Here is a 23,417-nt window from a genome sequence, read left to right on the forward strand (position 1 = left end):
TTGAATTACAAAGATATTGCTCTTTGACCCACCAAAGATTGTTGCGATTAAATCATCGTTGTGGGGAAGCCCGAATTCCCGATGAATCTGGATCTTACACATTTGCCCCACAAGTAAAACGCCTCGGTGCATGATAATTTCAGATTCTCGCCCCTTCAAACTAAGTAGATATAACACATCTTGATGACAAAGATACTTATTAGTATTGTGGTCCTTTTCAAGTAAAAAATGTCTCTACCTTGTCGTCTTATCGTCATCGTCATCGTCATCGCTATCTTCTCCAGCTCCCATCATCTCTAGCTCACCGTTCAACATCCTCTGCCAATTATCCGCGAATTCTCTCATACCGCCCTCTCCACTTGCACCAGCTTCCACCACTTCTTGTGGCATCTTGTGTGCGCTGTATTGTGGACTTGAAAAGCTGTATGCTTCCGGGTCATCTTTCTTTATTAATCTAAACTCGGGCATCCATCCAAGTTCCTCAACATCATCAGTTCCTTCATCCTCATCACTACTTTGAGCAGGCAATGGCGGCACTGATGATGAATCTGCAACACCAAGTAATGGCGAAGGTACGGAAAGAGTGAGTAGTTCTAGCCACGAGAACAGGAGTGGATCCGTCCGAGGAGCCCATGGATTTATGTCCACTAGCCGTACTTTATCAAATGGATCCGGTAGGTAAACATCAAAGGAGAAGTTACGATCCGGAAAGGTATCTTTGAGAGTTTTATCAAAGTATTCTTGGATGACTTCTCTCAGAGTTGGAATGAGAGGAAACAAGAACTCAAAATAGTTCAAATCTCTTTGGCATATGCCAATAATTCTTCTATCCCGTACAAAGCATCGAAACTCGCATGATGGATTAACTTTAAACCATTTCCGTAAAACTAAAACATATTGTGTACTTTCCTTCGTAATGGAAGGATCCTCTGCACAACCATCAAAAGCATGTTCTAGATCGTGGGTGATGAAGTCGGAAGATTTGAGGAGGAGGTAAATGTCGTTTGGTGTATTGCATTCCATACTATTTTGCTTTAAACTGATCCACGTGGCATCCTTTGGAGCAGACCAGTTGAGCTTGGGAACCACTGATCCATCAAGTTCTGCAATTGTCTCTTGTATTTGCTTGTGAATTTCCGAGAATTTTTCTGAGGGGTCAGGTCCCGTGTCTGTATCTTCATCCCAGCCATCACTGGTTGAATTGTTGTTGTATGTTTCTGGTGGAGGAAAAGTAGCAATCTCAGATGGAAGAACTATGCCATCTTCCCGTAGATATGAAAGGAACTCTGAAGTGAGAGGGATGATTCGAGATTTGAGAGTTGAGGACCGATATCTTGATATATGTCAGCAATTTTCCGACGAACAACTTGGAGCAAAAACCATACTTTGCATGCCAATTGTCGTATGAGCAGTTCAAAATGTGAGATTTAGTGATAGGTTCGAAAGGGAGTCTAGTGAGGGGTTCTGCCTCAGCGGTTCCAGCTTCTGAATTATTGAGAGCTGGCATTTTCCATACAGAACTTTGACTGTGTAGATGGATTAGAATTGATATAAAGACGTAGAAGAGATGATGATATCTGAAAAATGTATATGCTGTGAGTCAGAGAGATCCCTTCACATCAACGTTCCATCTTATCGAGGGGCAATCAATATTTTTGGAAGATTCTGCCACGCTAGCTGTAGACCGCCTGCAATAGCAAGGATTTGTTGATTGTTCTCCACTCCACTCATCACCAGCTTTCTCATCACCCGCTTTCTCATCACCCGGCAGTCAACTGGAAAAAGAACAACCGACATCACAATTTGAGCATTTCGCAATCATGTCTTCCAACGTCGGTCTTACAACACCTAGAGGAAGTGGAACTTCAGGTTATGTCCAAAGAAATCTTGCGCACATAAAACCCCGCGATCAAGGCAAACCATATCCTACGGATATCGACAGTCTCAGACATAGACAACGACAACCAGATAAAGGGATCCTTGAGCATGATAGAAAACGAGAAGTCGAGGTCAAGGTGTTTGAACTGCGCGACAAATTAGAGGAAGAGGGGTACGTTTTTGAACACATTATCAGCCATCCATAAGCTAATGCTGCATACAGACTCGATGAAGAAGAAATTGAAATACAGGAAGAGGCATTACGAAAGAAGCTATTGAAGGAGATGGAAAGAGGTAATGGACCAAGTAGGAAAGGCCTAAAGATGCATCAAGTACATGAATTGGCAGAAGCAAAGATCAAGCAAGACAAGAAGTTCAGGAGTGCCTTGGGCATTTCTAAGGATTACAAGGAGGGTGGCCACTGGCAGAAGCAAGAAGAGAGACAACGAGCTGCAATGGAAAAGAATGGCGAAGGACCTGCAGCTCCATCTGATATATGAGTGCGAAAAGACGACATACTAAAAAGCTACAACACGACTACATATGAACAATTATTTGGGGCGTTGCGCAGTCAGAGAGCTGGTCTTCCGAATGGACTTATCGTTGGGATATAAATGGTTTTAATTATTTGTATTGGGCTGGGGTCCTACATCAGTTGGTATGAATGTTTAAGGTTAGACATATACCCTCACGATTCCTTTCCCTATACATTCTAAGTTTCAAATATTCACAGCTTATGCTTCTTCTCACCACTTGCGATCTTTCTAAACTCCTCTTGTGGTATGCCAGCCGCAAATCGTTCAAGTCCACCGAACACCTCCGCTACACCCTGTGCGTCAAGCAAATCTCTCTCTGGTTTTCTGATCAAAGCCTTGATCTTAATCAAACTATCGCCGATTAAATGCGTTCCTAACCGATTATCTATCTCCTCGAATACCAACTCTTTGAATTTCTCGGTCTCTCCCTTTTGAACATCGAAAATCTTATTCACGAACCCAACTTGCAGCAATTCCTCGGCAGTGATTCTCTTACTCATGATAAGGGCTTCATTTGCTTTGCTGATTCCCAACCGTTGGACGAAAGCTCTCGAAGCTCCCCCTTCTGCGACGAGCCCCAAACTAGAGAAGGGGGTTAAAAGGAAGGTCTGAGGCGTGCAGTATATGAAGTCGGAAAAGGCAATCAAAGCAGCCGAAAGTCCAACTGCTGGACCATTTAGAGCCGTGATGAGAATTTTTGGGTGTGTATAAAATGCGTTGGTTATGTTGAGGTTATTCGCGACGAAGCTAGTCAGCCAATGTCGAGCTAGATCAGTTCCAACAGGCTTTTCTCTACTGATAGATACATCGGCCCCTCTATGCATTGATCAATGACTGGCAACTACTGAACAGTGGAGGAGTCTTACGCTGAGAAGTACCGTCCTACGAGTCTAAATTAGCAAGACCCCTTTCACGATTGATATTGCAGAACACACCTTTTCCTGTTAAAACCGTGACGAAAACTTCATCATGGGTAGCAATTTCCCTCATGAATTTAGCTATGAGATAATAGCCATCTTGAGTCAAAGCATTGAGCTTCTTCTCATTATCAATAGTGATAACTGCGATTCTGCCCTTGTACTCCAGAGTTACTGGTTCGTTCTGAGCCATTTTGAATGCTTCCGTAGTGATTGTTGGATTTAGAAGTGAAGAATGGTATTGTCAAAAAAGCATAACACGAGTACAATCAACCGACGGTGATAATATCAAGAAAGTCACGAATGGATCCCGAATAGTCCAGATCATGGGGACCCAGCGAGCTATTAAGCTCATTTGTGGGGTAGCCGATTGCCTCGGTGGTTTGAAAATGCCATCAGAGGTTCGGAAAGCCTCACGGCCTGCAGTTGGAGGAGAACATACCAACCAGAAGGCAAAGTACGGGACAATATTGGAATGAGTATTGTAAATAAATTGAAGGGCATATTGACACCTTTGACTACATATCATAAATAAGAACATTTAACCATCAAAGCTAGAAGAAACATTTTCGTCGACTGGTGGCCATCATCCATCGTTTGTCACCAAAGATTTGCACGATATGATTGGCCGATTGTGAAGTCTCGATACTCGCATGATTTTTTATGGAATTTATCTCGAGCTTCGATTGAACTGCAGGAAGGGAAGACGTCCACATTAATAGACTGACTCACTATATCGCAATACTAGACCACATATTGCAATCATGGGAGGCCCCAATCTCGAAGTGTTCAAGGTAAACATTACCAATACCATTCCCAATGACTCCTGTCGCCAGTCTTATCGCCACCTTGAACTGCCCCTCCATGGACAATGATCTGACAATTTGATAGTTCGGCATGTATATCATGTTCCCAATCGCAATCATGTACTACTATGGCACAAATCTCGACCAAAGATTTTCGGTTCCGGACTTCTGGCCAAGAGTTGACCAGACCAATCGTATCCCGTTCGAGAGGGAGGAGATTAAATCAGAGCTCGAGAGATTGAGGCAGAAGAGACTTTACTTGAGAGAGCAGAGGGTGCGGGGTGCCAATGGATCAAACGGCGAGGAGAAATAAGGAAGAAGACGGCTAGGAAGAATGCCACAATAGAAAGGTGGCATACGAAGAAAGTCGAAGACAGAGAATTTCATGCGACGATATTGGTATAAAATGGACTACAAGGCAGGCTGGCGTTCTATGAGCACACATGCGGAAAGTGTTACGGGGCCGGTAGAGGACCGGCAGAGGACTTGCATATTTTGCTCGGAGTTTCAAAGGATGGAGCCAAACTATTCAATCTTTCTTGAATTATGGCGGAGGGGTGAGGGATGCTTTCTGCTGTAGTGCAAATCCCTCCTACTGTACATCTAGTCTACATTCTACGTTTCTATGCGTTTCAACCAAATATAATACCCCTCTCAATCAATCCAATCCACTGATCAGATCTTCCCATTTCCCGTCGTCAATGTTTCCCTGTACCACATTCGCATATATTCCTTGAACATCGGAGTTATCTCTTGTAGACTCAATGAAAGCAATAAGTCTATCCGTGGCCTCCCCTGCGTCGACTGGCACATTTGTGTCTTCATTCGGATCCCACAGGATATCCGAACTTCCGATTTTGATGTCGAATTTCTTCTGTAGAGCGTCTCCGGCTACTGTTACCATATTCGGTTCCGTCCAAACGACAATATTTCCCTCGTCGTCGACTTCTAAATCCTCTGCTCCTGCTTCGATTGCCTCATCCATTACATCATCTACGCCTAGATTTTTCTCGTCTTTCTCGAACGTAACGCATCCTTTCTTTTGAAATAGATATGCAGTAGGTGTAACAGTTCCTCCATGGGTTTTGACCAGATGCCTCAAGTCCATCATAGTACGATTAACGCTGTCCGTCTCGGCTTCGATTATCATGGCAACTTGTGGCGGCATTATACATTCCAACGTTGCTTTCTGCAGCGCAGCTCCAGTTGTAGATTTTCCTTGTCCGCGGGCTATGGCGGCCTCCATAGAAGCTTTTGGGAAACCAGCTATGGCATTGTAAGTATATGTATGCACATGTCGAAGTCGAAGGGAATGTACCCCGTTATGTACCTTTCTTCGCAGCAGCTAGGACAGTCGCCAGTCTTGGATTTATGTATGGATCGGCGCCATGTACTTGAATGGTAGATGAGTATCATTAGCAACGTGAATGGCGCACCAGAAAACATACATTTTACAGCCAGCGCAATATCATGCGCAATGATAGAGCGAGCCTTTGTCTTTTTTGCATCCACAGCACCCTTGTCATGCTTGATTTTCGACCATCGATTGTGACCTGAAGATGCCGCTGACGTAGTGGAAAATTGTAGACATTTCGAACAGATATAATCGGTTCGAAGGAAAGGTCTAAGACCTCTAGAGAATGCCGGCATGTTTGTCATACCGAAGATGAAATTTAATAGTGAGTTGGGACTTGGGAATTGAGCTCTGAAAATAAATATTGCTGTGGCTTCCGATTGGCTGAGAGTCGATCATCATCGCGAACACCTCTGTAAATTGGTACAAGTAAAGGAGCCAGCAATGAGGCCAGAACCACTCCACAAATGTCCAGATTTCACACGGACATTGAACACAACAGATACAACGGATATTAAATAATGTCATCGACAGCTCGACCAAGCTCTAATAATGGCTCAAGTGAACTTCCTGGCAGATTAGAGCCATCGCCTACCCCCGAGCTAGACATCAAGAAGCTCCAATCTCTCCCATCAGAACAACAAGACTTGTATCTCCTCAATTTTGTTTCGACGCTCACGAGACATGTGGAAGGCTTGGAGCCAGACGACTGTACCGCCCAACAGCTTTACCTCAAGAAAGAACTCTTTCAAATCCTCAACCTCGCAGCCCCCCCTCCTACGAGAGTCATTCGAAATAATTTGGGACGATGTTTCGCACATGTGCTAGGGGAAGGGGACAGGAAACTGCTATTCGAAACCATTAATGATCTGGTTACAATCATCAGTAATGGGAAGACCAAGACGGATGGGGATTTCAGGACGAAACATGCAGCTGTTTACTGTTTAGGGGATGTCTTCGCATCCGCTGGGGACAGCGCAATTGGATTACATTCTTTGGCATGCAGTGCTATACTTAAGTTGTTGAAGTCAGCGCAAAACAATGCGGGCCTACGAGCGGCGATATTCAAAGCTGCGAGCAAGATTGTAGGAATGGTTGCGACAAGTATGGACGACACGATCGCAAAGGACATCTGGAAGCAAGCAAGGAGTTATGCTTCGAGTGAGAAGTCGGCATTGGTCCAGATTGCTGCATGCAAATGCTTGAGGAGTCTGTGTAAGAACACGCAGTACTACGATAATTCTAGCGATTTCGAAAGTTTAAAGTCGACGATCTTCAAGACTATAGATTCGCCCAGCGCATTGGTTCGACAGGCCGCAGCAGAATGTTTGGCAGAGGCATTAGTGAAGAGTCACTCTGAGGAACCACCACGGGATAACGATATGCCAATAATCAAGAAGATCAAAAGGACGAATACCAATAAACGTTCATCCGTAATAGCTGGACCGGGGCTTGACGACGATGAAATGCCATCGAGGCCTGGGACTCCCACCGGCAACAAGAAAAGTCAAATACTCGTTCTTACACTACAAGAAATACTGAAAGTATTATCGAATCAGTATATCAAAATATCTACAACTAACAGAGCTCGTGCCGGAATAGCTGTCTGCTACAGTCGTATATTCAAAAGTATGAGTGAAAGAACGGTCGAGACGATGTACATGCAGATTGTGGACCATCTTACCGTGGAACTTCTAAGCCACGCAAACATCACCTGTAATAGATATCGTTTGTTGAGCACACGTAAGTTTGTGCAAATCATCCTCGAAGATGTTGTCGGCCACTCCATACTTGGCGAATCTGGTCAATTGGACGCTGCAAAGTCCTTGGTCAATGACATTCTTAAAAACTATCCCCAAGTTATCAAAGAGAGAGCCGAGCCATCAAAGCATACACTTATTGCCACTCTAAGCGCATTGGCATCGTTGATTAAGACTTTGGGATCCGCTGCGAATGTAATTGCCGAAGGTTGTCGGGATGGGCTACTGCAAGTCCTTCAACATCCGAGTTACACAGTTCAAATATATACATCTTATTGTTTACGAACGTTTACATTGGCTTGCCCGCAGCAACTTTTGCCATGTCTCACTATTTGTATGAACAGCGTCAACCGAGAATTGAACTTGTTAAACACAGGACGAAACTCGCCAAGGCGATGTGTGGGATATGCCAATGGATTGTCTGCCATGATTAGCACAGCAAACTTACAACCGCTTTACGGCTCAGTTGATGTCAATAGTCGCGTCCTTTCACTCGCGACTAACCTTCTCAAGTCAAGTAGTAAATCCGAATTGCGTGTCTCAAGCACTCAGATCCAGGTGGCTTGGATTCTCATCGGTGGGTTGATGTCGTTAGGACCAAATTTTGTGAAGATTCATTTATCTCAGTTACTTTTACTATGGAAGAATGCATTGCCAAAGCCTCTTGCAAAGGACAATACTTCTCAACGAAGCTTTCTCGAATCCTCCTTTCTCACTCACGTCAGAGAATGTGCCCTTGGCTCTATTCTGGCGTTCCTACAATTCAACAGCCGCCTTCTGACTGCAGACGTTTCTAAGCGAATTGCTGCCATGCTTACAAATACTTCGGCGTTTTTGAAGAGTCTCCCATCTAAAAAGTTGTCGGATGATGTCACACAACGATTGACTCCATCATTGCAATTGCAAGATCTTGATTTGATGGTTCAGCGTCGCGTCCTTCAATGTTATGCGCGACTGGTTACGCTTAGTCCAGTTGGCGGAAGTGAAGCACTACTACAATCAAATCTTCTCACGCTTGCTGTGTCATTCTTTGCCGATCCTGAAAACTATAGTCCAAGTTCCCTATCTACATCCATTGCGAGCTCAGCAGGTAATTTCGAAACAGTTTGGGACGTTGGGGATAATTCTGGCTTTGGAGTCACAGGCCTTGTCCGAGGCTTCAACGTACAAAAGCTGTCTTCTGAACAAGAAAACGGATCTCAAGATGACTGGATAAAAGAAACTGGATCAGATATCGACATATCAAATGTGTTGCTATCTCCTATCTGTAGCTCCCTTGAGCACGACTCGATTTCGCTATATTTGGGCGATATCCAAAAAGAAGATAGTCTACCAGATCCGCCCGCTACAGAAGTCGTCAACATCGCTATTAGGTTATTCGCAATCGCTTTCCCAATCACCCCTCCCAAAATTCAGGAGAGTATACTAGAACAAATTGCTACGTTTTTATCCACTGGTGCGCTTCAAAGAGACCCTGGACGCAAGGCTGCTATTAATGTCAACATTGCGACTGCCTTGTTTTCCGCGCTGAAGGTGGCTGTGAAAGAGACATCATCTCCCCCCGGTGACCTCACAAACCCCGCTGTGGAGAAGCTCATGCAAGAAATTCTTAGGTCATTTGTTGTTCACCAAGATCAATATGTACGCAACATTGGCTATGAGTCTCTAGCTCGACAGTGCAATATTTCCGGCAACACATATACCAACTTGGAAATTAAACACCTCATTGATACCATTGTGAGCAACCGTGAGCCGAGCGCCAGAGCTGGTTGCGCAATGGCACTTGGGTGCATCCATTCTCAAGTCGGAGGAATGGCGGCAGGCTTTCACTTGAAGACGATTTTAGGAATTTTAATGTCTTTGTGTAATGATCCACATCCAACTGTTCATATTTGGGCACTCGAGTCACTATCACGTGTCGCTGAATCAGCTGGTTTAACATTTTCGGGTTATGTATCGAGTACGCTTGGCATGCTGTGTCAACTATATGTCTCGGACACACATAACGAGGAAATTTCTTCCCTGGCTACTTCAAATCTAGAACTGGAATTATCTACAACTGCTGTTATTACACGTTGTATAGATTCTTTGGTCAATGTTCTTGGCCCTGATCTTCAGGATATGACCAAAGCTCGAGACCTGATACTTACTATGGTAGGTCAGTTTGGTGCAGAGGAAAACATTCTAGTCTTGGCTGGTAGTCTAAAATGTCAAGAACATCTGGCTCTATATGCTCCAGGTCATATGGAATTCGTAGATTATGTTGTTCTTCTCCAAAAAGATCTCAAATCTGATATTTCTTTACTGAGAGACATCGCCATTGACGGTCTGTACAATCTTATGAAGCGCAATTCCGAAGATGTTGTGAAAGCGGCCGAGACGGGCTTTGAAGACCAACTTTGGCTGGCTTTAGATTCAGACCCTGCACATGATGGTATCAGAAATGTTATCCGGAATTGGCTACAACAATCCTGTCTGACAGAAACTCCACGATGGCTACAAAGGTGCCAAACAGTCCTATCAATGACACGACCAAAAGCAGAAGATTCTACGGCAGTATCTGCAAAGGTCAGTGCCATGCCTGATTTGCAAGATGAAGAAGTAGCAGGTTTCGCAGCTGCTTCTGGTATGACCAAAGATACGAATGCCCCTGCTGCGGGTCAAGAGCCACTTAGATGGCAGGTTCGAACATTTGCCATGAGCTGTTTGGGAGAAATCTTTACATTGGTTAGTAAGGATTTAACAGCTAACGGTAGTTCATCTGCGGAAGTGGCTTTACAAAAGAGGGTTGCCGATGTTATTCGAATGGCGTTTTCTGCTTCTACATCCAACGTTGTGGAGCTTCGAGTCTGGGGTCTAAAAATAATCGATGCAGTGCTTAAGATGTTTGGTCATACACCAGATCCTGATTTCGCCGAGGCGCCACTTCTAGAGCAATACCAAGCTCAGATTAGTTCTGCTCTTACGCCAGCTTTTGCTGCTGACTCCTCACCTGAATTAGCTTCTGAGGCTGTCAATGTTTGTGCGGCTTTCATTGCTACTGGTATTGTTACCGATGTTGATCGAATGGGTCGCATTCTCAAAACCTTGGTGACTGCATTGGAGAATTTCTCGACAGAGTCTGAAGTCGCATCTATTGGAGATCTTAAAGGTCTCAGTTCTAATGCTCAGGTCATGGTCAAGATGGCAGTTTTCTCTGCCTGGGCTGAGTTACAAGTAGCCAGCACCGAACAAAAGTATCTTGTCGATGTCCTCAAACCATATATTGGTACATTGACTCCATTATGGCTTGCTTCATTAAGAGAATTTGCACGTTTAAGATTTGAGCCAGATATTTCGATGAGCTTAGGTCCTCCATCATTGTCTGGCAGTTTAGATAGTATCTATTCTGCCTTGAATCGAGAGACTTTGTTGAGGTTTTATCAAGATTCATGGCTTAAGCTCGTTGACGCTATCGCTAGTCTTATTGAACAGGACAGTGAATTCGTGTTCAATGCTCTAGATGGTAAGGAAGCTGATGCTCCTTCAACAAATGGAAATTCTAAAGGGAATGATATCAACTACCGAGACGAACCAGTCGCGTTTTTCTTCGTTTTGTTCGGAATTGCTTTTGAAGCACTCGTTGCTAAACCTGGGAGTGAGGCCCTAGCATCAAAGGGACAAACACTCGAAATTTTGCAGGCTTTGAAGAAAATCTTGCATCCTAGCGTGTCTGGGCATGCGATATATAGAGAGGCGATATTCTCTGAAACTATGGATCTACTAGATCGACTTGTTCTCACCGAAGGACTCGATGTTCAAACTGTTATTGTGCAAATCGCAAGAAGTCTGTGCATTTCTCATCCGTCGGCCACCAAGGCGGACGTGGCTGAGGGTGAGGATCTGTCGGAGGATATCGAGCAACTTTTTGAACTTACTAGAATTATTGTTTTGGTACTTGCTGGTCTGCTACCAAACTTGATTGAAGCACAGCAACCGGCTCGTCATCCACTAACAGATGAAGCTGTTTCTCTGGTCAGAGTGTCTCTCAACGCATTGGTCGACGCTGCCGAAGTGTTCCCATCGATTATCAAAACAGATCTGCATGCTTGTATTATCCATATATTTGCTACCATCCTTGGAACAGGAAGTTGCCAAGCCGTGGTAGTCCCTCAGTCGCTCCCAATACTAAAACGATTCATCACGAGTGTCTCCGCATCGTACAAAATACAAAACCCAAAGCACAACACTAGCATCATACAATTACAAGGTTGTCTCAAACGATTTTTATCGATATATATGAACGCCCAAAAGCGAGAGACAGAAGTATCTTTACCATGTGTCAAAAATACTCTTCTTGCTTCAACATTGTTGCTTACTAGTGGCACAAATCATCTATCTGCTAGCGATCCTCTTGTCACTCGTTTCCTGGATGAAGTCGTAGATTGCTTGAGTGATCGAATGGTAAGATACTTTTCCCTTGAGGGGTGAACTCTGCTAACATGATTTCATAGACCGCAAAAGTAGCAGCAAATTGCATTCGCAGTCTCCTTCTCACGAATCCCAAAACAGCAGCAGATCAAAGCATCGCGCGTTATCTCTTACCCCTTCTGATTACCTTCAGTACAAATACTGCAAGTGAAGATCCTGAAAACGCCAGAGCTCTAACATTACATGCTGTAACAGCATTCGTCGTTTCACTTGATGGCAAACAAAGAGCAGTAGCTATGTCGATAGTCATACCTACGTTATTGAAACGTGCGAATGGCGACGGAGAGAAAGTTTGGAAGGAGACTAATGCGAGATTGCTTGAGATGGCGGCGGCTGATCCAACAGCTTTTAGAGCTGTAGTTGGGGGAATGACGGCAGAGCAGAAGGGATTTATGGAGGGTGTTCTGGTTAAAGGTAGAGAGGGTGGAAGGGGGAAGATGGATGAGGATGAGGAGGGTGGAAGAGAACCTACGATTGCTCTGAGGATGGATTTTGGTGGATAATGGAGGAATAGGATGAAGAGGGGACTGAATGAAAACGAAAAGAAAGGAAAGGAAAATGTTGAGTTTGCATAGAGTGGAGTAAGGACTGTATGTTGGGATGGTCATGGAATGTGGAAATAGCATTTAATGATGGGATGGAATAGATATTAATATTAAGCGGAGATATTATTCTGCGGTTAAGCAAAAGGGGAGTGGTGTTCTCAAATGCGCCTGTCCATGTCCTGTTGTGTGCTGTTTCTCCTATTCGAGAGTCCTTCCTGCCCTACATTTTGTTCAAACTAATAACATCTGAACACCAGAATAAATCTATACCGCGTCCCATCTAATCACTTCCAGAGCAATCTCCTTTCCCTTGGATCAGCCTAACACCTCATATCTCAATTATATTCATCCCTGACTGGAAACATTCCCGCACTCATTTAGTGATCCATCTCCTGGAATCTACCGTCTAATCATCCTCCGTTCCCACTCTCTCGTCTGACTCTCGGTTCTGGTAGGCGGGGTGAAAAAATCCGCGGGGCCATTGCCGGTTCTGGCGCTCTCGGGGTAGCTGAGCTCGAAGTGGAGGGCCGAGAAGGGCTTTTTGAGGGAGCGCCAGATGGAATTGAGGGTGAGGGCCATGGTCTGTTTTTTGGGAGTTTGGTTTTGTTGTTGGAGGGTGGTTTTGAGTGGTTGAGAGATAGTGGATTATATGGGTGTGTAAGTTTGGAGGTTTGATCTCGAGGTATGGTGATGGGGTGATGTGAGGTGAGGTGAGGAGAGGAGGTGAGAAGATGAGAAGGAGATTGGCAAGGACAGTTCTTTTTAATCCGGAAATTGAAGAGATTGAATAGGGAATTGTATATCTAAATTTTTAAAAGAGAGGAGAAGCTAGTATATATACTTATCCATCCATCCATCTATCTATCTATCTACATCTATATATCCATCCAGACTTATATACTCATACTCAAACGCAGACATATATGATGAACCGAAGCATACCCGAAATCCCCCTGTCTCAACCCGAGAAAAAGAAGAAGAAAAAAAAAACCAAGCCCCGAAAATCGCAAGTTTCATATCCGAAAACTCTTGGTGTAATTGCAAAGCTAGGATGAAAAAAAAAATCTCATGATTTCTCTCGTCAATTATCGAGTCATGATCTGATCTGATCTGATCTTCGTGATCGCACTGCCACATACCGAGAATTCCCCATTTTTTTACCGAGACGTGGGATATTTTGGGCGTGGACATTGCGATGCTTTGACGATGGTTTGGTTTGTAGAGGGGAAATTCTCGGAGGTTTTTCTCATTCGCTTATCTGGATTGGATTCCGAGTTGGGGTTTAAGCTGTGTTTTCTGTTTTGGTGGGATGGCGTGGATGTTGTAGGTGCGCTGGGGTTTCGGACGAAAGGAAGAGAGATTGAGGTTGGATAGGATGGAAATAGCGGGTCAGAATTTTAAGGGGATATCATGTGATTATCGGAGGTAGCTCACCAGTGGGTATACAGACTAACGGGACACTGCAAGATTGGACTTAAGAATATCTCTTAGAATAATGGTTTATATATCTTAAGAATTATCACAATGATTCATTAGAGATAAAAGATACATTCTGACTGATATCTCACCATTGAAGAATGAATTTGTTAAAGACTTCGAAGGTTGAAAAGTGTCCCGTCAGTCTATGCACCTACTCGTGGCTGCGTGTCATCAATAGATTACTTAACTGTATTGATTAGGATTGTGGGAAACATTTATTGTTACGGGATGGAATTATCTGTTTGCATATATTAATGAGCTTGTCGCTTTTACAGTTTTGAATGTATGTATCATCAGAAAACATTCGTCAAAGGATCTAGTTACAACATCTGAGATACTTTTTCTTAATAGGCGATTGTTGTTTATATTTTAAGGTAATTATATTGTATTTTGAGGGCGCAATGACTTTTATTGTTAGCCTTTAAGCGTGAATGTCAAGTTTGATGCTCTATGTTGCTAGCTCTTGTTTAGCGTTAAATATCAAAGTTATCCCGCTACAGATAATGCGCTCAATAAAACTTGTCTTGCAACCACAGCTATCCATGTAATTATATTGTATTTTCCGTAGAGCCCAAACTGAGACAGGGAATCGTGTGTAACAATGTACACTACCCCGCAAGGTCAAAATCATTTATGTATCGTAAAGAAGACAGACTGGTAGATAAGCGTAGAGTATAAATTGGTGTTTTGCTGCTTATGAAAGAACTCTGAAGAAATGCGCACATGACTCGTAACTTTTCCTCTGTACGGAATTTCTAAAAATAATACTAAAAAAAACCATTCGACGGTATCCACCATTCTTCTTCCACCAAACATCCGCAGTGACATCTTCACATAGAATTATCACTTTACCATTTGAACCTACTGCTCATTTGTATCACCGGTGGTTTGTCTCTGTGTACTCTAAAGATGATTGCATTAGAATATGTCTTAGGGTTGTAAAGAGTTATCAGCTGCGCAGTGTGCGACTAACCGTGTGGACAGCTTTTCGCTCTGCGACATAGATTCTGCAATCTTCTCTTCCTTTCTCAACATCTACGAACCATATGATGATACTCGCAAAAGCACATAATGCGAACAGGAACGGAAATCCCATCCAGTTATTATTGGTATGGTTGACAATGGCTTGGATAACGTTTGGGCCAAGAATTGAAGACTGCTGGATTAGTTGAAATTCATGAAGCATCGTCAGAGATTGGAAGAACATGATTAACGTACAGCTTTATTTGTAATACCAAACAACCCAAAGAACATCCCCTCATATCCTCTTGGAGTAACCTCACTCATCATTGTTTGAGAGTATGAGAAATAAGGCGCTTGAAATAATCCAAAAACGATATTATAGACCCAAAAATCGTAAACATGGTGATAACCTACTTTGTCAGTCCATAATCCAATCACGCCATATAGCGGAATTAAAACACTGAAGATGTTGGTGACGATGAACATGGGTTTAGTTCGAATGCCGAAATATTGTTGAATGTACCAGAATGAGAAAGTGGATATCGTGGAGGTGACAGCTTGTGCAAGTCCAAGATAGGTTAATTGGAGAAAAGAGAAAGAGATGACTTCATTTTGGATAATAGACACGAGAGTAGTGGTTGTATTTAATCCGTCAGCAAGCATGAAGAATGCAAGTAGATATGTGAATGTTTGAGGAAGATGACGAATTTCAACAATGGCGAGATACACTTGTTTCCAGCCAATGGTCCATATTGAACTGCCTTTTGGAATAGGTGGCCCAGGACGTGATTGTTGGAAAATGAACCAAGGAAGGCCAAGAACGACCCAATCTGAGTGAGTTAGATAAGAATCATTCTCAATACATAGTTGAGAGAAACTTACATGAGTTCGTGAGGCATAATGCAAGGTTGTTAGCAAAAGAATTTCCCTGCATCGGAATCAGGACAGAAAGGCTAAGTACTAGCACGAGAACGTATCCGATACTGGCATGGGCAGTAGAGATATTGCTAATATGGTTTCTTTCCATACTTTCTATCCTATCATATTCATCTTGATTTATTTTTTCTTCTTTGAGTTCTTCGTCTCGAGCTTTCTGAACATGAGGCATGTAGCGGGCCAGTCTGGGAAACAGTGCATAGTAGAACACTAATGAAGCCTGTTTCCGTGTAACGTTAATACAAACACTTGAGCTGAATTAATGAAAATACTAACACCGTATGAAATGTATGATATGATATACAAAGCCATGGCCGTTGGCCACTGTTCTGGCTTCGTAATAGCCATCATCCCGTATTGGAAAACCCAACACTATATCTGTCAGTGTAACCTTCATGGGGTAATTTGCCACTTACCACAACAGTAAGAAATAGAAGTATCCATCTCCCAAAATGCCCATAGTCTGCAACCGATCCAAAAGCCACAAATATGACAGACATAATGGTGAAGCAAATCCCATTGGCAAGCAAAACCACACTAGATACAGATCTTGTGGTATTGCCCCATGGGATTACACAGCCTCCTGTGGTACAATTACCTATTTTAGCAGGTGTAATGGCAGGATCCCAGCCAGCTTTACTCAGAGCATTTTGAAAGAGGGCTTGAGAATAGCTTTGCGGCCCTACTCCATTGTCTCCCTAAAGATCGCCAATTAGAATATAAGAATCCCAACAGTAGATTGGCGCTCACATTGTAATAAAGATAATATGACCATAACTCCTTTTTCGACGTTGTAGGCTGACAAGATGATTCCTCATCGATACCAAACAATTGTTCATATTTATTAAGGTTCTTCTTAATGCGATCGGACTTCGTTCCATCAATATGTATTCCATTGCTGCTCATTTCGATGGCGTTATCTTCGATTTCGTTGACCTCAGAGGAGCCCATACTTGCTCTTCTTCTCAGCAGTGGCTGTCTCGAAAGACTTCTTTCTCTAGAGGAAGCCATGTTGTTTATAAGTGCTTCTCATTTCTCGAAGAAGCCTTAGCTAGTCTCTCGTCGTACAAAACGCAATATCGCGTTGCATTTCGTGAGATAATCTTATCATGTTGCACCCGGCCTCGCTCTTTTACAGATTAAAGAGCTACCCTATCAAAAAGCAAAGGCTGGCTCCGAAGATAAATATGCTGCAGGCGTGATTGTATCCAGACGACACACTTCGGTCGTCGGGCTTCAGCCAAGTTGTCTCGGCCGATCTCCGGTGCCATCACGTGATTCTTCTCCTCAACCTCCCTTTTAATTTAACCTTTGTGTGTTAACTCACGGCTTCTTATTTGCGTGATATTTCACGATATTGACAGACACAAACGCCTTGGGCAGCGTTTTGAATGCGAAGTTACACAGGAAGCTTTGAGCCTCATGATTAAATCACATGGAAGGACACCGACAGTTCTCTCTTTGCAACCTTCACTAGAGACACTTGAAAATAAAGGTGCCAAGGTATAACATATCAGCAACTAGCGGATGGTCAGATCAAGAGCTGAAGGAGAGAATTGGACAGGTATGGTTCATCCTTGTAAACTCTCTAGAATTCTTGCCAATGCTTGCCAATTTCACTGCTTCCAATCTTTCGAATATCATGGGATCGATGGACGGGCGGATCGACCACATACCCTACAGATGATGGCGCAGTCAAGCTCCAAGCTAACTCTAATGGCAAATTAGCTTTTCATAGCTGCCGCCAATGGTCATCTTGTCAATGAAGATATCAAATCTCTCATCAAAAATTAGAAAATTGGAACCGCCATACCTTTTCATAGGAATGTCTCAACAACGGTGCAACTTCTTCAGCCAACGGTTTCATTACAATATCTGGTTGAGGCTTATAGAAATTCTCAGAAACTCTTTATCACAATCGATCAGGGAGATTCGCTAGTGGCTCGCATCAATCCGCCTTTCGCAACACAACTACCTGGTTCGATGGCTTTTGGTGCGACCGGTGATCACTCAAATGCATCCAAAGTTGCTGAATATACAGCAATAAATACTGAAGGGACATGACATCAGCAAGTATTACGCGCCCGTTGCGGACACATATATGGAGCCAAGAATCTCACTCATTGAAGTGAGATCATTCTGGGATGACCCAGACCCTGCAAGAAGATTTTTATAATCGCAAGTGAAGGGTTTACAGCAAAACGGCATGTTATCTTGCTTTGAGCATCTCCCTGGTCACGGTAATACGGCGGATGACTCTCAATATGGACTTCTAGTTGTCATTAAGACCAAGGATGAGTTGGAAGCTTACGGGCTGGTTCCGTTCCGGCAAGCCATGAAAGCTGACACAGATGCTGTTATGGTGGCTCATATATCTCTACCCCTGCTAGATAATACCTTTGATGTAGTCATTGACGACTCACCCGCCAGTTTGAGTCCGGACGCAAGAAGAATTTTACGCGAAGAGATGAAATGTTATGGATTGATAGTTAGTGATTGTTTAAAGATGGGCGAAACGAGAGCAACTTACGGGACAGAGAAGGAATTAGTTATGATGTTGAACGTTAGTGCTACAGATATGATTACGAATACTAACACTCAAACTTCGCATATCTGGCCAAGAGCTGATTTCATCATGATTTTTCACACTTTGAAGGCTCAATTGGACGTCATTGAAGCTGTTATTATGGCAGTAAAATCTGGTAAGATCTCTCAATTAGCTATCGAGTCTTCAATGAATCAATTGCACCGGGTCAATGCTAATTGTTCATCCCCGTGTACATCTGTTGGGATAAAAGTGAATATGCACACGTGAGGTACGCGCTAGCGCACGAGCGTATTGCATAAAGCTCTCGTAGCTCTCGAATAGGGTAGAAATAATACAACACAACAAGCCATACTGTTATGAAGACGTCATAATTACCACTGAGGTGATACCAATAGTATCAAATGCGGCTGGTCACATCGTAGGTCTCCAAATACTCAACAAAATATCATCAAATTGCGTCCTCGATTCATGTCAAAAACACAACGGCTCTTCGCGCCGGGTCAGGACTTTCTCCAGTATTGTTATTAAATATGATGTTGTTGTTTATATTTGTAACAGAGGCACGCTTCAAAAGGTGAAGGTGCTGAAAGTAGTGGAGATAGAACAGTTTTATCGCCACTACTTGCTGCTTATGAAGCACAAGCTCTCAAGCACTATTGTAAGTCTGTCATCTATCAACAAACTTACAAGAAATATTCATTACAACCTAGTCATAAAGAGATGGATAAGTATGCGGAGGCTGATGTAATTATTCCTTTGAACGGAAATGCAATCTTTAGTCCGCATCAGAAATGAATGACACGTCTCTGATTAGAAACAAGAGGGTTATCGCGATCGCAGCATATGATTCGATCTTCCTGAAGGTAGCGATGCTATCAGAAATCCAATCGCAATATGCGGGCCAAAACTATCAGCTTCCAAGACAGTGCTAGAGGTATTATTTGATCTATGGGCGGCCCAAGGCCTGCTCCCTGTCTCTTCAATGAATCATTCTGTTCACCTAGTCGGTGGAGGGTGTGTCAACGGACAATCCGGAGCCAAATATGAACCTGCGCATAGAAATACCAAGTTTGCCGATGGGCATATTAGACGGAAGGATTGACTCAAACGCAGGAATACCAAGTCCTAGGCTAGTATTACGAAACCACGGTCGCATTATTATACCCCGGTGAAAATTCGGGCTGGGCTTTAATGTGTCTACCCTCCTTGATTGTGCGCGAAGATTTCCGCTCGTGCCATGAGGAGATTAGACGGGTCCGTTGTATGTGAAGAGGTGGATCAAGAATATAGTAGTAAAGAGGCAGGTGTCATCCTGTTGAAATGGAAATTGTATGACATGACAGAATCGGGTGTCTATCAACATGCATTGATTGAATCAGCATCGGCGGTTTGTATGAGACAATAAATTTCAAACTACTGAGATATTATGGATTATCTGATCATTCCTGACATTTGGCAGCACCAGAAACATAATTCGGCAGATAATTGACCGAACCTGATCAGAAATCTCAAACGGCGGTAGCTGCTGGCACAACAGTAAATGTTGAATGCAGTGTCGATCTCAAGATTTCCCCGCACTTGTGGAAAATTCAGATGGATCTTTAGGTGTAAAACAGACGCTGAGAGATTTTTGTCTGAGTCTAAGTGATGGAGAAGTAGGGGTGGAGCCCCATGGAAAAGGACGCGGTTTAGCAGAGGCATCTTCTGGCCCAAAGTTCTGTTATGCTATGTGATGTTTTGTTTTGTACTTCTGTTAGTGAAATCTGACAAAGAGTGATACCTTTTGCTGCCCAAGGTGGTGATGGAAACGAACAAACTCTTGGGGTATCGTCTATTTCTGCTGGACCCACTTCGTCGATTGTTTCCAATTTCGCTTTTTCTTGAATCCTCTTTAAACTTTTCATGTTGTCGGTGTTTTGGTCATTTTTGGTCCTGTGACTGCAATTTTCAGGGGGGGGTAGTTCTTCTATTATGACGGATAAATTATCCTTTGCCAATCAAGCTTTACTTGGCAATCTTATGACCATGCGTTGTTACGTTGAAAAACTGGGGAAACCCGGCTCCCGGCAAGCCTCTCACTGGAACAAAATTAACACAGGAGCTTCAACTACCTTCGGGTCAATACAAGTGTCCTCCGGATCCACAAATCTGAGCCCTATTTCTCAATCGAAAATCACAGGTGGCATGACAACCGATTAGATTGGTGAAGTCTTTATAACATATCTCACATTGTCAACAATTGTTTGTGTTGGTAGAGCTAATCTCCCAAGAGATGAGATGGATTGATGGAAGACAGCTGGAGTGCTTTTTTTTCTGGAGTTCACGCCAATTGTCGTAGCTCGACATCGTGTACATCGATTGCCGAATTAGAATTTTAGTTTCTCGGCTATAATGTTTTCTGTAACAGCGATTCGTGCATGTTTATAAGGGGTGGTGGCGGAGAAATTTATCTCAAACGCTCAACGAACTGCATGCACGTTGTTCCTGACTTCAAATGTTGCGCGTCTTTTAATTTAAATCGGTTGGCAACTCCGGATATATATTGCTAGCTGTCATGTAATTATTTGCTCTGAGATGTTTGTGGGCCTCAAGTGTGAAAACTAAAGTTTTTTTTAGCAGGACTCTATCAGCTGAACCCAAACTTTCATGTACTCCATCACTACTTCTTGAAGTAGCCTTCTTTTACGGACCGTCTGTCCGATTGCTCTTGCGGATGTTAGGTTCTTGGTACCGTCAATCCGGCGCGCCTCTTGAGCCAGTCGCCGACGAGGTCAGAAATGTGATGGATATGTTAAGAAATCTGACCATGTGAAAGACCTTTTAGCCACGATCTGTGGTACATGATGGAAACTATAAAGTAAAGGGGTTTTCCTGCTTCAATTTCCATTCATCTCAACTACAATTTGCATGAACAAAAGAATCTGACAGAAACTCATCATGACGTCAAGAATTGCTTTAGTTTCTCTTTTCGCGGCTGTTTATGGCCAACAAGTTGGTACCTATCAAACAGAAACTCATCCTTCTCTTACTTGGCAATCTTGTACGGCCAAAGGATCTTGTACCACAAACACTGGAAGCATTGTCCTTGATGGAAACTGGCGATGGACTCACGGAGTAGGCACTTCGACAAATTGTTATACCGGAAATACTTGGGACGCAACACTGTGTCCAGATGATGCAACTTGTGCACAGAACTGTGCTCTCGAAGGTGCAGACTATTCTGGAACCTATGGTATCACGACCAGTGGAAATTCTTTGAGACTAAACTTCGTCACTCAATCAGCAAACAAGAACATTGGATCTCGAGTTTACCTCATGGCCGACACCACCCACTATAAGACATTCAATCTCTTGAATCAAGAGTTCACATTCGATGTTGATGTCTCCAATCTACCTTGCGGATTGAACGGTGCTGTTTACTTCGCTAACCTACCGGCTGATGGAGGTATTTCCTCAACCAACACGGCTGGTGCCGAATATGGCACTGGATACTGCGATTCACAATGTCCACGTGACATGAAGTTCATCAAGGGCCAGGTAAGTTCGTATACGTATTGTAAGATGATAAAGCTGACTGAATTTTGCACTAGGCCAATGTTGATGGCTGGGTACCCTCAAGCAACAACGCCAACACTGGTGTTGGTAATCACGGTTCATGCTGTGCTGAAATGGATATCTGGGAAGCAAACTCAATTTCCACTGCTGTCACTCCTCACTCTTGCGATACAGTGACACAAACTGTCTGTACCGGTGATGATTGCGGTGGCACCTACTCATCTTCACGATATGCTGGTACTTGCGATCCAGATGGATGTGATTTCAACTCTTACCGCATGGGTGATGAGACTTTCTATGGTCCAGGCAAGACCGTCGACACCAATTCTGTCTTTACTGTCGTCACCCAGGTACGTATCTTCCAGCTAAATATAGCTTGAAATATTCCCTTTCATTCAATATGAACAGTAAAGGCAACAAATTAAACTAACATGTCGATTAGTTCCTCACTACCGATGGTACAGCATCTGGTACTCTCAATGAAATCAAACGTTTCTACGTCCAAGACGGCAAAGTAATTCCTAACTCCTACTCCACCATCTCGGGTGTAAGCGGCAATTCCATCACCACTCCTTTCTGCGATGCTCAAAAAACCGCTTTTGGTGATCCAACATCATTTTCCGATCATGGCGGTCTTGCTTCCATGTCTGCTGCTTTCGAAGCCGGTATGGTTCTCGTGCTGTCTCTTTGGGATGATTACTATGCCAATATGCTCTGGCTCGATTCTACTTACCCTGTTGGCAAAACATCAGCCGGTGGACCAAGAGGTACTTGTGACACATCATCGGGAGTTCCAGCTTCAGTAGAAGCAAGCTCTCCCAATGCTTATGTAGTCTACAGTAACATCAAGGTTGGAGCTATTAACTCTACTTACGGTTAAGGGATATATGGATTCAAGATCAAATGCTAGGGAAGGGCCCGGTGGGTGATGGATGATGATGATGATGATGAAGGGGAAAATTGGAAGCCTTCGTTTACTAAAATCGGGGGTGGGGGAAAATTGAAAGCGCTCTTTTATTGATCTTATGTGGCATGGGAAGAAAGTTAACATTGGAGATACTCGCTCGTTTCATGAGGAATTGTATATATGGAAGTCGACTTTGTACATATGACTTCAAATCATTACATATCATATATCTACACCATTCCTGATTCGTGCCTTGATTGTGGATGTGCTTCCCGGGGAACGTTCTGTACACGATAGAGTAAGCATAAATTAAACTTTCCTTGAAGCTCAAAAAGCTACGGTAACTAATCAAAACCTAAAAGTACCGATATCACATAACTAAACAGTAGAAAACGAACATCCTTGTTCACATATGCAACAGGTTCATGGATAGCGCAAATTCCAGGATGGCTTATCCTAATCCATTCAAAGCGGGGACACAAGCTTACTTGGATATGCCAGCTTTATGCCAGTATGTAATGCTAGCACAGTATCTCAATCCCGTGCTCTGGGCCTGACTAGATTTTGGAAAATTGTATTACATCCTCAAACAAATATATCATACAAAGCTTAGTGAAAGTTGTTCCGAGTTAATGCATGGGAAAACGTGGCACTTGAGGCATGTCGTCTCGTCGGTTGAGATTCTAACATTTGAAAAATACATCCAATAATGATCTGAAATGTGGAGATGGAAATAAATTAGGCGAACAAGAAAGTAGTTTTC

At 43.3% G+C, this 23,417-nt stretch overlaps 8 protein-coding genes across 13 annotated transcripts; 4 read left to right on the top strand and 4 right to left on the bottom strand.

The window, feature by feature from the left end:
• Positions 1–24: 24 nt before the first annotated feature.
• On the bottom strand, positions 25–1,637 carry Bccdc123. 2 transcript variants are annotated; one of them, XM_024698119.1, is made up of 3 exons: positions 1,386–1,637; positions 239–1,333; positions 25–179 (listed from the first exon to the last, which is right to left on the bottom strand). In XM_024698119.1, exons 1-3 carry the CDS (start codon positions 1,505–1,507, stop codon positions 161–163), a joined length of 1,236 nt encoding a protein of 411 aa, XP_024553936.1. In that variant the 5' UTR covers positions 1,508–1,637; the 3' UTR covers positions 25–160. The 2 variants fall into 2 exon arrangements, with proteins under 2 accessions (XP_024553936.1, XP_001550718.1); XM_001550668.2 differs by having other exon boundaries at positions 25–1,333.
• A 129-nt stretch (positions 1,638–1,766) lies between these two features.
• On the top strand, positions 1,767–2,448 carry BCIN_16g03890 (hypothetical protein). The gene is made up of 2 exons (XM_001550667.2): positions 1,767–2,050; positions 2,102–2,448. The coding sequence occupies exons 1-2, from the start codon at positions 1,821–1,823 to the stop codon at positions 2,376–2,378; spliced, it is 507 nt and encodes a 168-aa protein (XP_001550717.1). The 5' UTR covers positions 1,767–1,820; the 3' UTR covers positions 2,379–2,448.
• Positions 2,449–2,482: 34 nt separating this feature from the next.
• On the bottom strand, positions 2,483–3,708 carry BCIN_16g03900 (hypothetical protein). Of its 4 annotated transcripts, XM_024698120.1 has the most exons (3): positions 3,350–3,708; positions 3,281–3,296; positions 2,483–3,230 (listed from the first exon to the last, which is right to left on the bottom strand). In XM_024698120.1, the coding sequence occupies exons 1-3, from the start codon at positions 3,522–3,524 to the stop codon at positions 2,606–2,608; spliced, it is 816 nt and encodes a 271-aa protein (XP_024553938.1). In that variant the 5' UTR covers positions 3,525–3,708; the 3' UTR covers positions 2,483–2,605. The 4 variants fall into 4 exon arrangements, with proteins under 4 accessions (XP_024553938.1, XP_024553937.1, XP_024553939.1 ...); XM_024698122.1 differs by having other exon boundaries at positions 2,483–3,296; XM_024698121.1 differs by having other exon boundaries at positions 3,281–3,708.
• Positions 3,709–3,905: 197 nt separating this feature from the next.
• Positions 3,906–4,558, top strand: Bcpet100. Its single transcript, XM_001550665.2, has 2 exons — positions 3,906–4,125; positions 4,223–4,558. The coding sequence occupies exons 1-2, from the start codon at positions 4,096–4,098 to the stop codon at positions 4,448–4,450; spliced, it is 258 nt and encodes an 85-aa protein (XP_001550715.1). The 5' UTR covers positions 3,906–4,095; the 3' UTR covers positions 4,451–4,558.
• Positions 4,559–4,652: 94 nt separating this feature from the next.
• On the bottom strand, positions 4,653–5,799 carry BCIN_16g03920 (hypothetical protein). Of its 2 annotated transcripts, none has more exons than XM_024698124.1 (3): positions 5,586–5,799; positions 5,468–5,530; positions 4,653–5,403 (listed from the first exon to the last, which is right to left on the bottom strand). In XM_024698124.1, exons 1-3 carry the CDS (start codon positions 5,785–5,787, stop codon positions 4,796–4,798), a joined length of 873 nt encoding a protein of 290 aa, XP_024553941.1. In that variant the 5' UTR covers positions 5,788–5,799; the 3' UTR covers positions 4,653–4,795. The 2 variants fall into 2 exon arrangements, with proteins under 2 accessions (XP_024553941.1, XP_024553942.1); XM_024698125.1 differs by having other exon boundaries at positions 5,456–5,530.
• Positions 5,800–5,869: 70 nt separating this feature from the next.
• Positions 5,870–12,346, top strand: Bclaa1. The gene is made up of 2 exons (XM_001550663.2): positions 5,870–11,694; positions 11,745–12,346. Exons 1-2 carry the CDS (start codon positions 6,013–6,015, stop codon positions 12,222–12,224), a joined length of 6,162 nt encoding a protein of 2,053 aa, XP_001550713.1. The 5' UTR covers positions 5,870–6,012; the 3' UTR covers positions 12,225–12,346.
• A 1,790-nt stretch (positions 12,347–14,136) lies between these two features.
• Positions 14,137–16,854, bottom strand: BCIN_16g03940 (hypothetical protein). The gene is made up of 7 exons (XM_001550660.2): positions 16,395–16,854; positions 16,061–16,342; positions 15,921–16,016; positions 15,591–15,864; positions 14,964–15,538; positions 14,719–14,901; positions 14,137–14,648 (listed from the first exon to the last, which is right to left on the bottom strand). The coding sequence occupies exons 1-7, from the start codon at positions 16,653–16,655 to the stop codon at positions 14,607–14,609; spliced, it is 1,713 nt and encodes a 570-aa protein (XP_001550710.1). The 5' UTR covers positions 16,656–16,854; the 3' UTR covers positions 14,137–14,606.
• Positions 16,855–21,101: 4,247 nt separating this feature from the next.
• On the top strand, positions 21,102–22,889 carry BCIN_16g03950 (hypothetical protein). The gene is made up of 3 exons (XM_001550657.2): positions 21,102–21,729; positions 21,783–22,097; positions 22,190–22,889. The coding sequence occupies exons 1-3, from the start codon at positions 21,130–21,132 to the stop codon at positions 22,625–22,627; spliced, it is 1,353 nt and encodes a 450-aa protein (XP_001550707.1). The 5' UTR covers positions 21,102–21,129; the 3' UTR covers positions 22,628–22,889.
• Positions 22,890–23,417: the final 528 nt, after the last annotated feature.

Source organism: Botrytis cinerea, chromosome 16 (genome assembly GCF_000143535.2).
Source record: "Botrytis cinerea B05.10 chromosome 16, complete sequence".
NCBI classification, from domain to species: domain Eukaryota; kingdom Fungi; phylum Ascomycota; class Leotiomycetes; order Helotiales; family Sclerotiniaceae; genus Botrytis; species Botrytis cinerea.

Coding starts and splice junctions, on each gene's coding strand:
- Bccdc123 (XM_024698119.1), bottom strand. CDS start 1,507: ATGCCAGCTCTCAATAATTCAGAAGCTGGAACCGCTGAGGCAGAACCC. Junction 1,334..1,385: donor TACGACAATTGGCATGCAAA/GTATGGTTTTTG, acceptor ACATATATCAAG/ATATCGGTCCTCAACTCTCA.
- BCIN_16g03890 (XM_001550667.2), top strand. CDS start 1,821: ATGTCTTCCAACGTCGGTCTTACAACACCTAGAGGAAGTGGAACTTCA. Junction 2,051..2,101: donor GACAAATTAGAGGAAGAGGG/GTACGTTTTTGA, acceptor TGCTGCATACAG/ACTCGATGAAGAAGAAATTG.
- BCIN_16g03900 (XM_024698120.1), bottom strand. CDS start 3,524: ATGGCTCAGAACGAACCAGTAACTCTGGAGTACAAGGGCAGAATCGCA.
- Bcpet100 (XM_001550665.2), top strand. CDS start 4,096: ATGGGAGGCCCCAATCTCGAAGTGTTCAAG. Junction 4,126..4,222: donor CCAATCTCGAAGTGTTCAAG/GTAAACATTACC, acceptor ACAATTTGATAG/TTCGGCATGTATATCATGTT.
- BCIN_16g03920 (XM_024698124.1), bottom strand. CDS start 5,787: ATGCCGGCATTCTCTAGAGGTCTTAGACCTTTCCTTCGAACCGATTAT. Junction 5,531..5,585: donor TATTGCGCTGGCTGTAAAAT/GTATGTTTTCTG, acceptor CTACCATTCAAG/TACATGGCGCCGATCCATAC. Junction 5,404..5,467: donor CCTAGCTGCTGCGAAGAAAG/GTACATAACGGG, acceptor ACAATGCCATAG/CTGGTTTCCCAAAAGCTTCT.
- Bclaa1 (XM_001550663.2), top strand. CDS start 6,013: ATGTCATCGACAGCTCGACCAAGCTCTAATAATGGCTCAAGTGAACTT. Junction 11,695..11,744: donor ATTGCTTGAGTGATCGAATG/GTAAGATACTTT, acceptor ATGATTTCATAG/ACCGCAAAAGTAGCAGCAAA.
- BCIN_16g03940 (XM_001550660.2), bottom strand. CDS start 16,655: ATGGCTTCCTCTAGAGAAAGAAGTCTTTCGAGACAGCCACTGCTGAGA. Junction 15,865..15,920: donor TATCATACATTTCATACGGT/GTTAGTATTTTC, acceptor ACACGGAAACAG/GCTTCATTAGTGTTCTACTA. Junction 14,649..14,718: donor AGCGAAAAGCTGTCCACACG/GTTAGTCGCACA, acceptor AATCATCTTTAG/AGTACACAGAGACAAACCAC.
- BCIN_16g03950 (XM_001550657.2), top strand. CDS start 21,130: ATGACGTCAAGAATTGCTTTAGTTTCTCTTTTCGCGGCTGTTTATGGC. Junction 21,730..21,782: donor TGAAGTTCATCAAGGGCCAG/GTAAGTTCGTAT, acceptor ATTTTGCACTAG/GCCAATGTTGATGGCTGGGT. Junction 22,098..22,189: donor TCTTTACTGTCGTCACCCAG/GTACGTATCTTC, acceptor CATGTCGATTAG/TTCCTCACTACCGATGGTAC.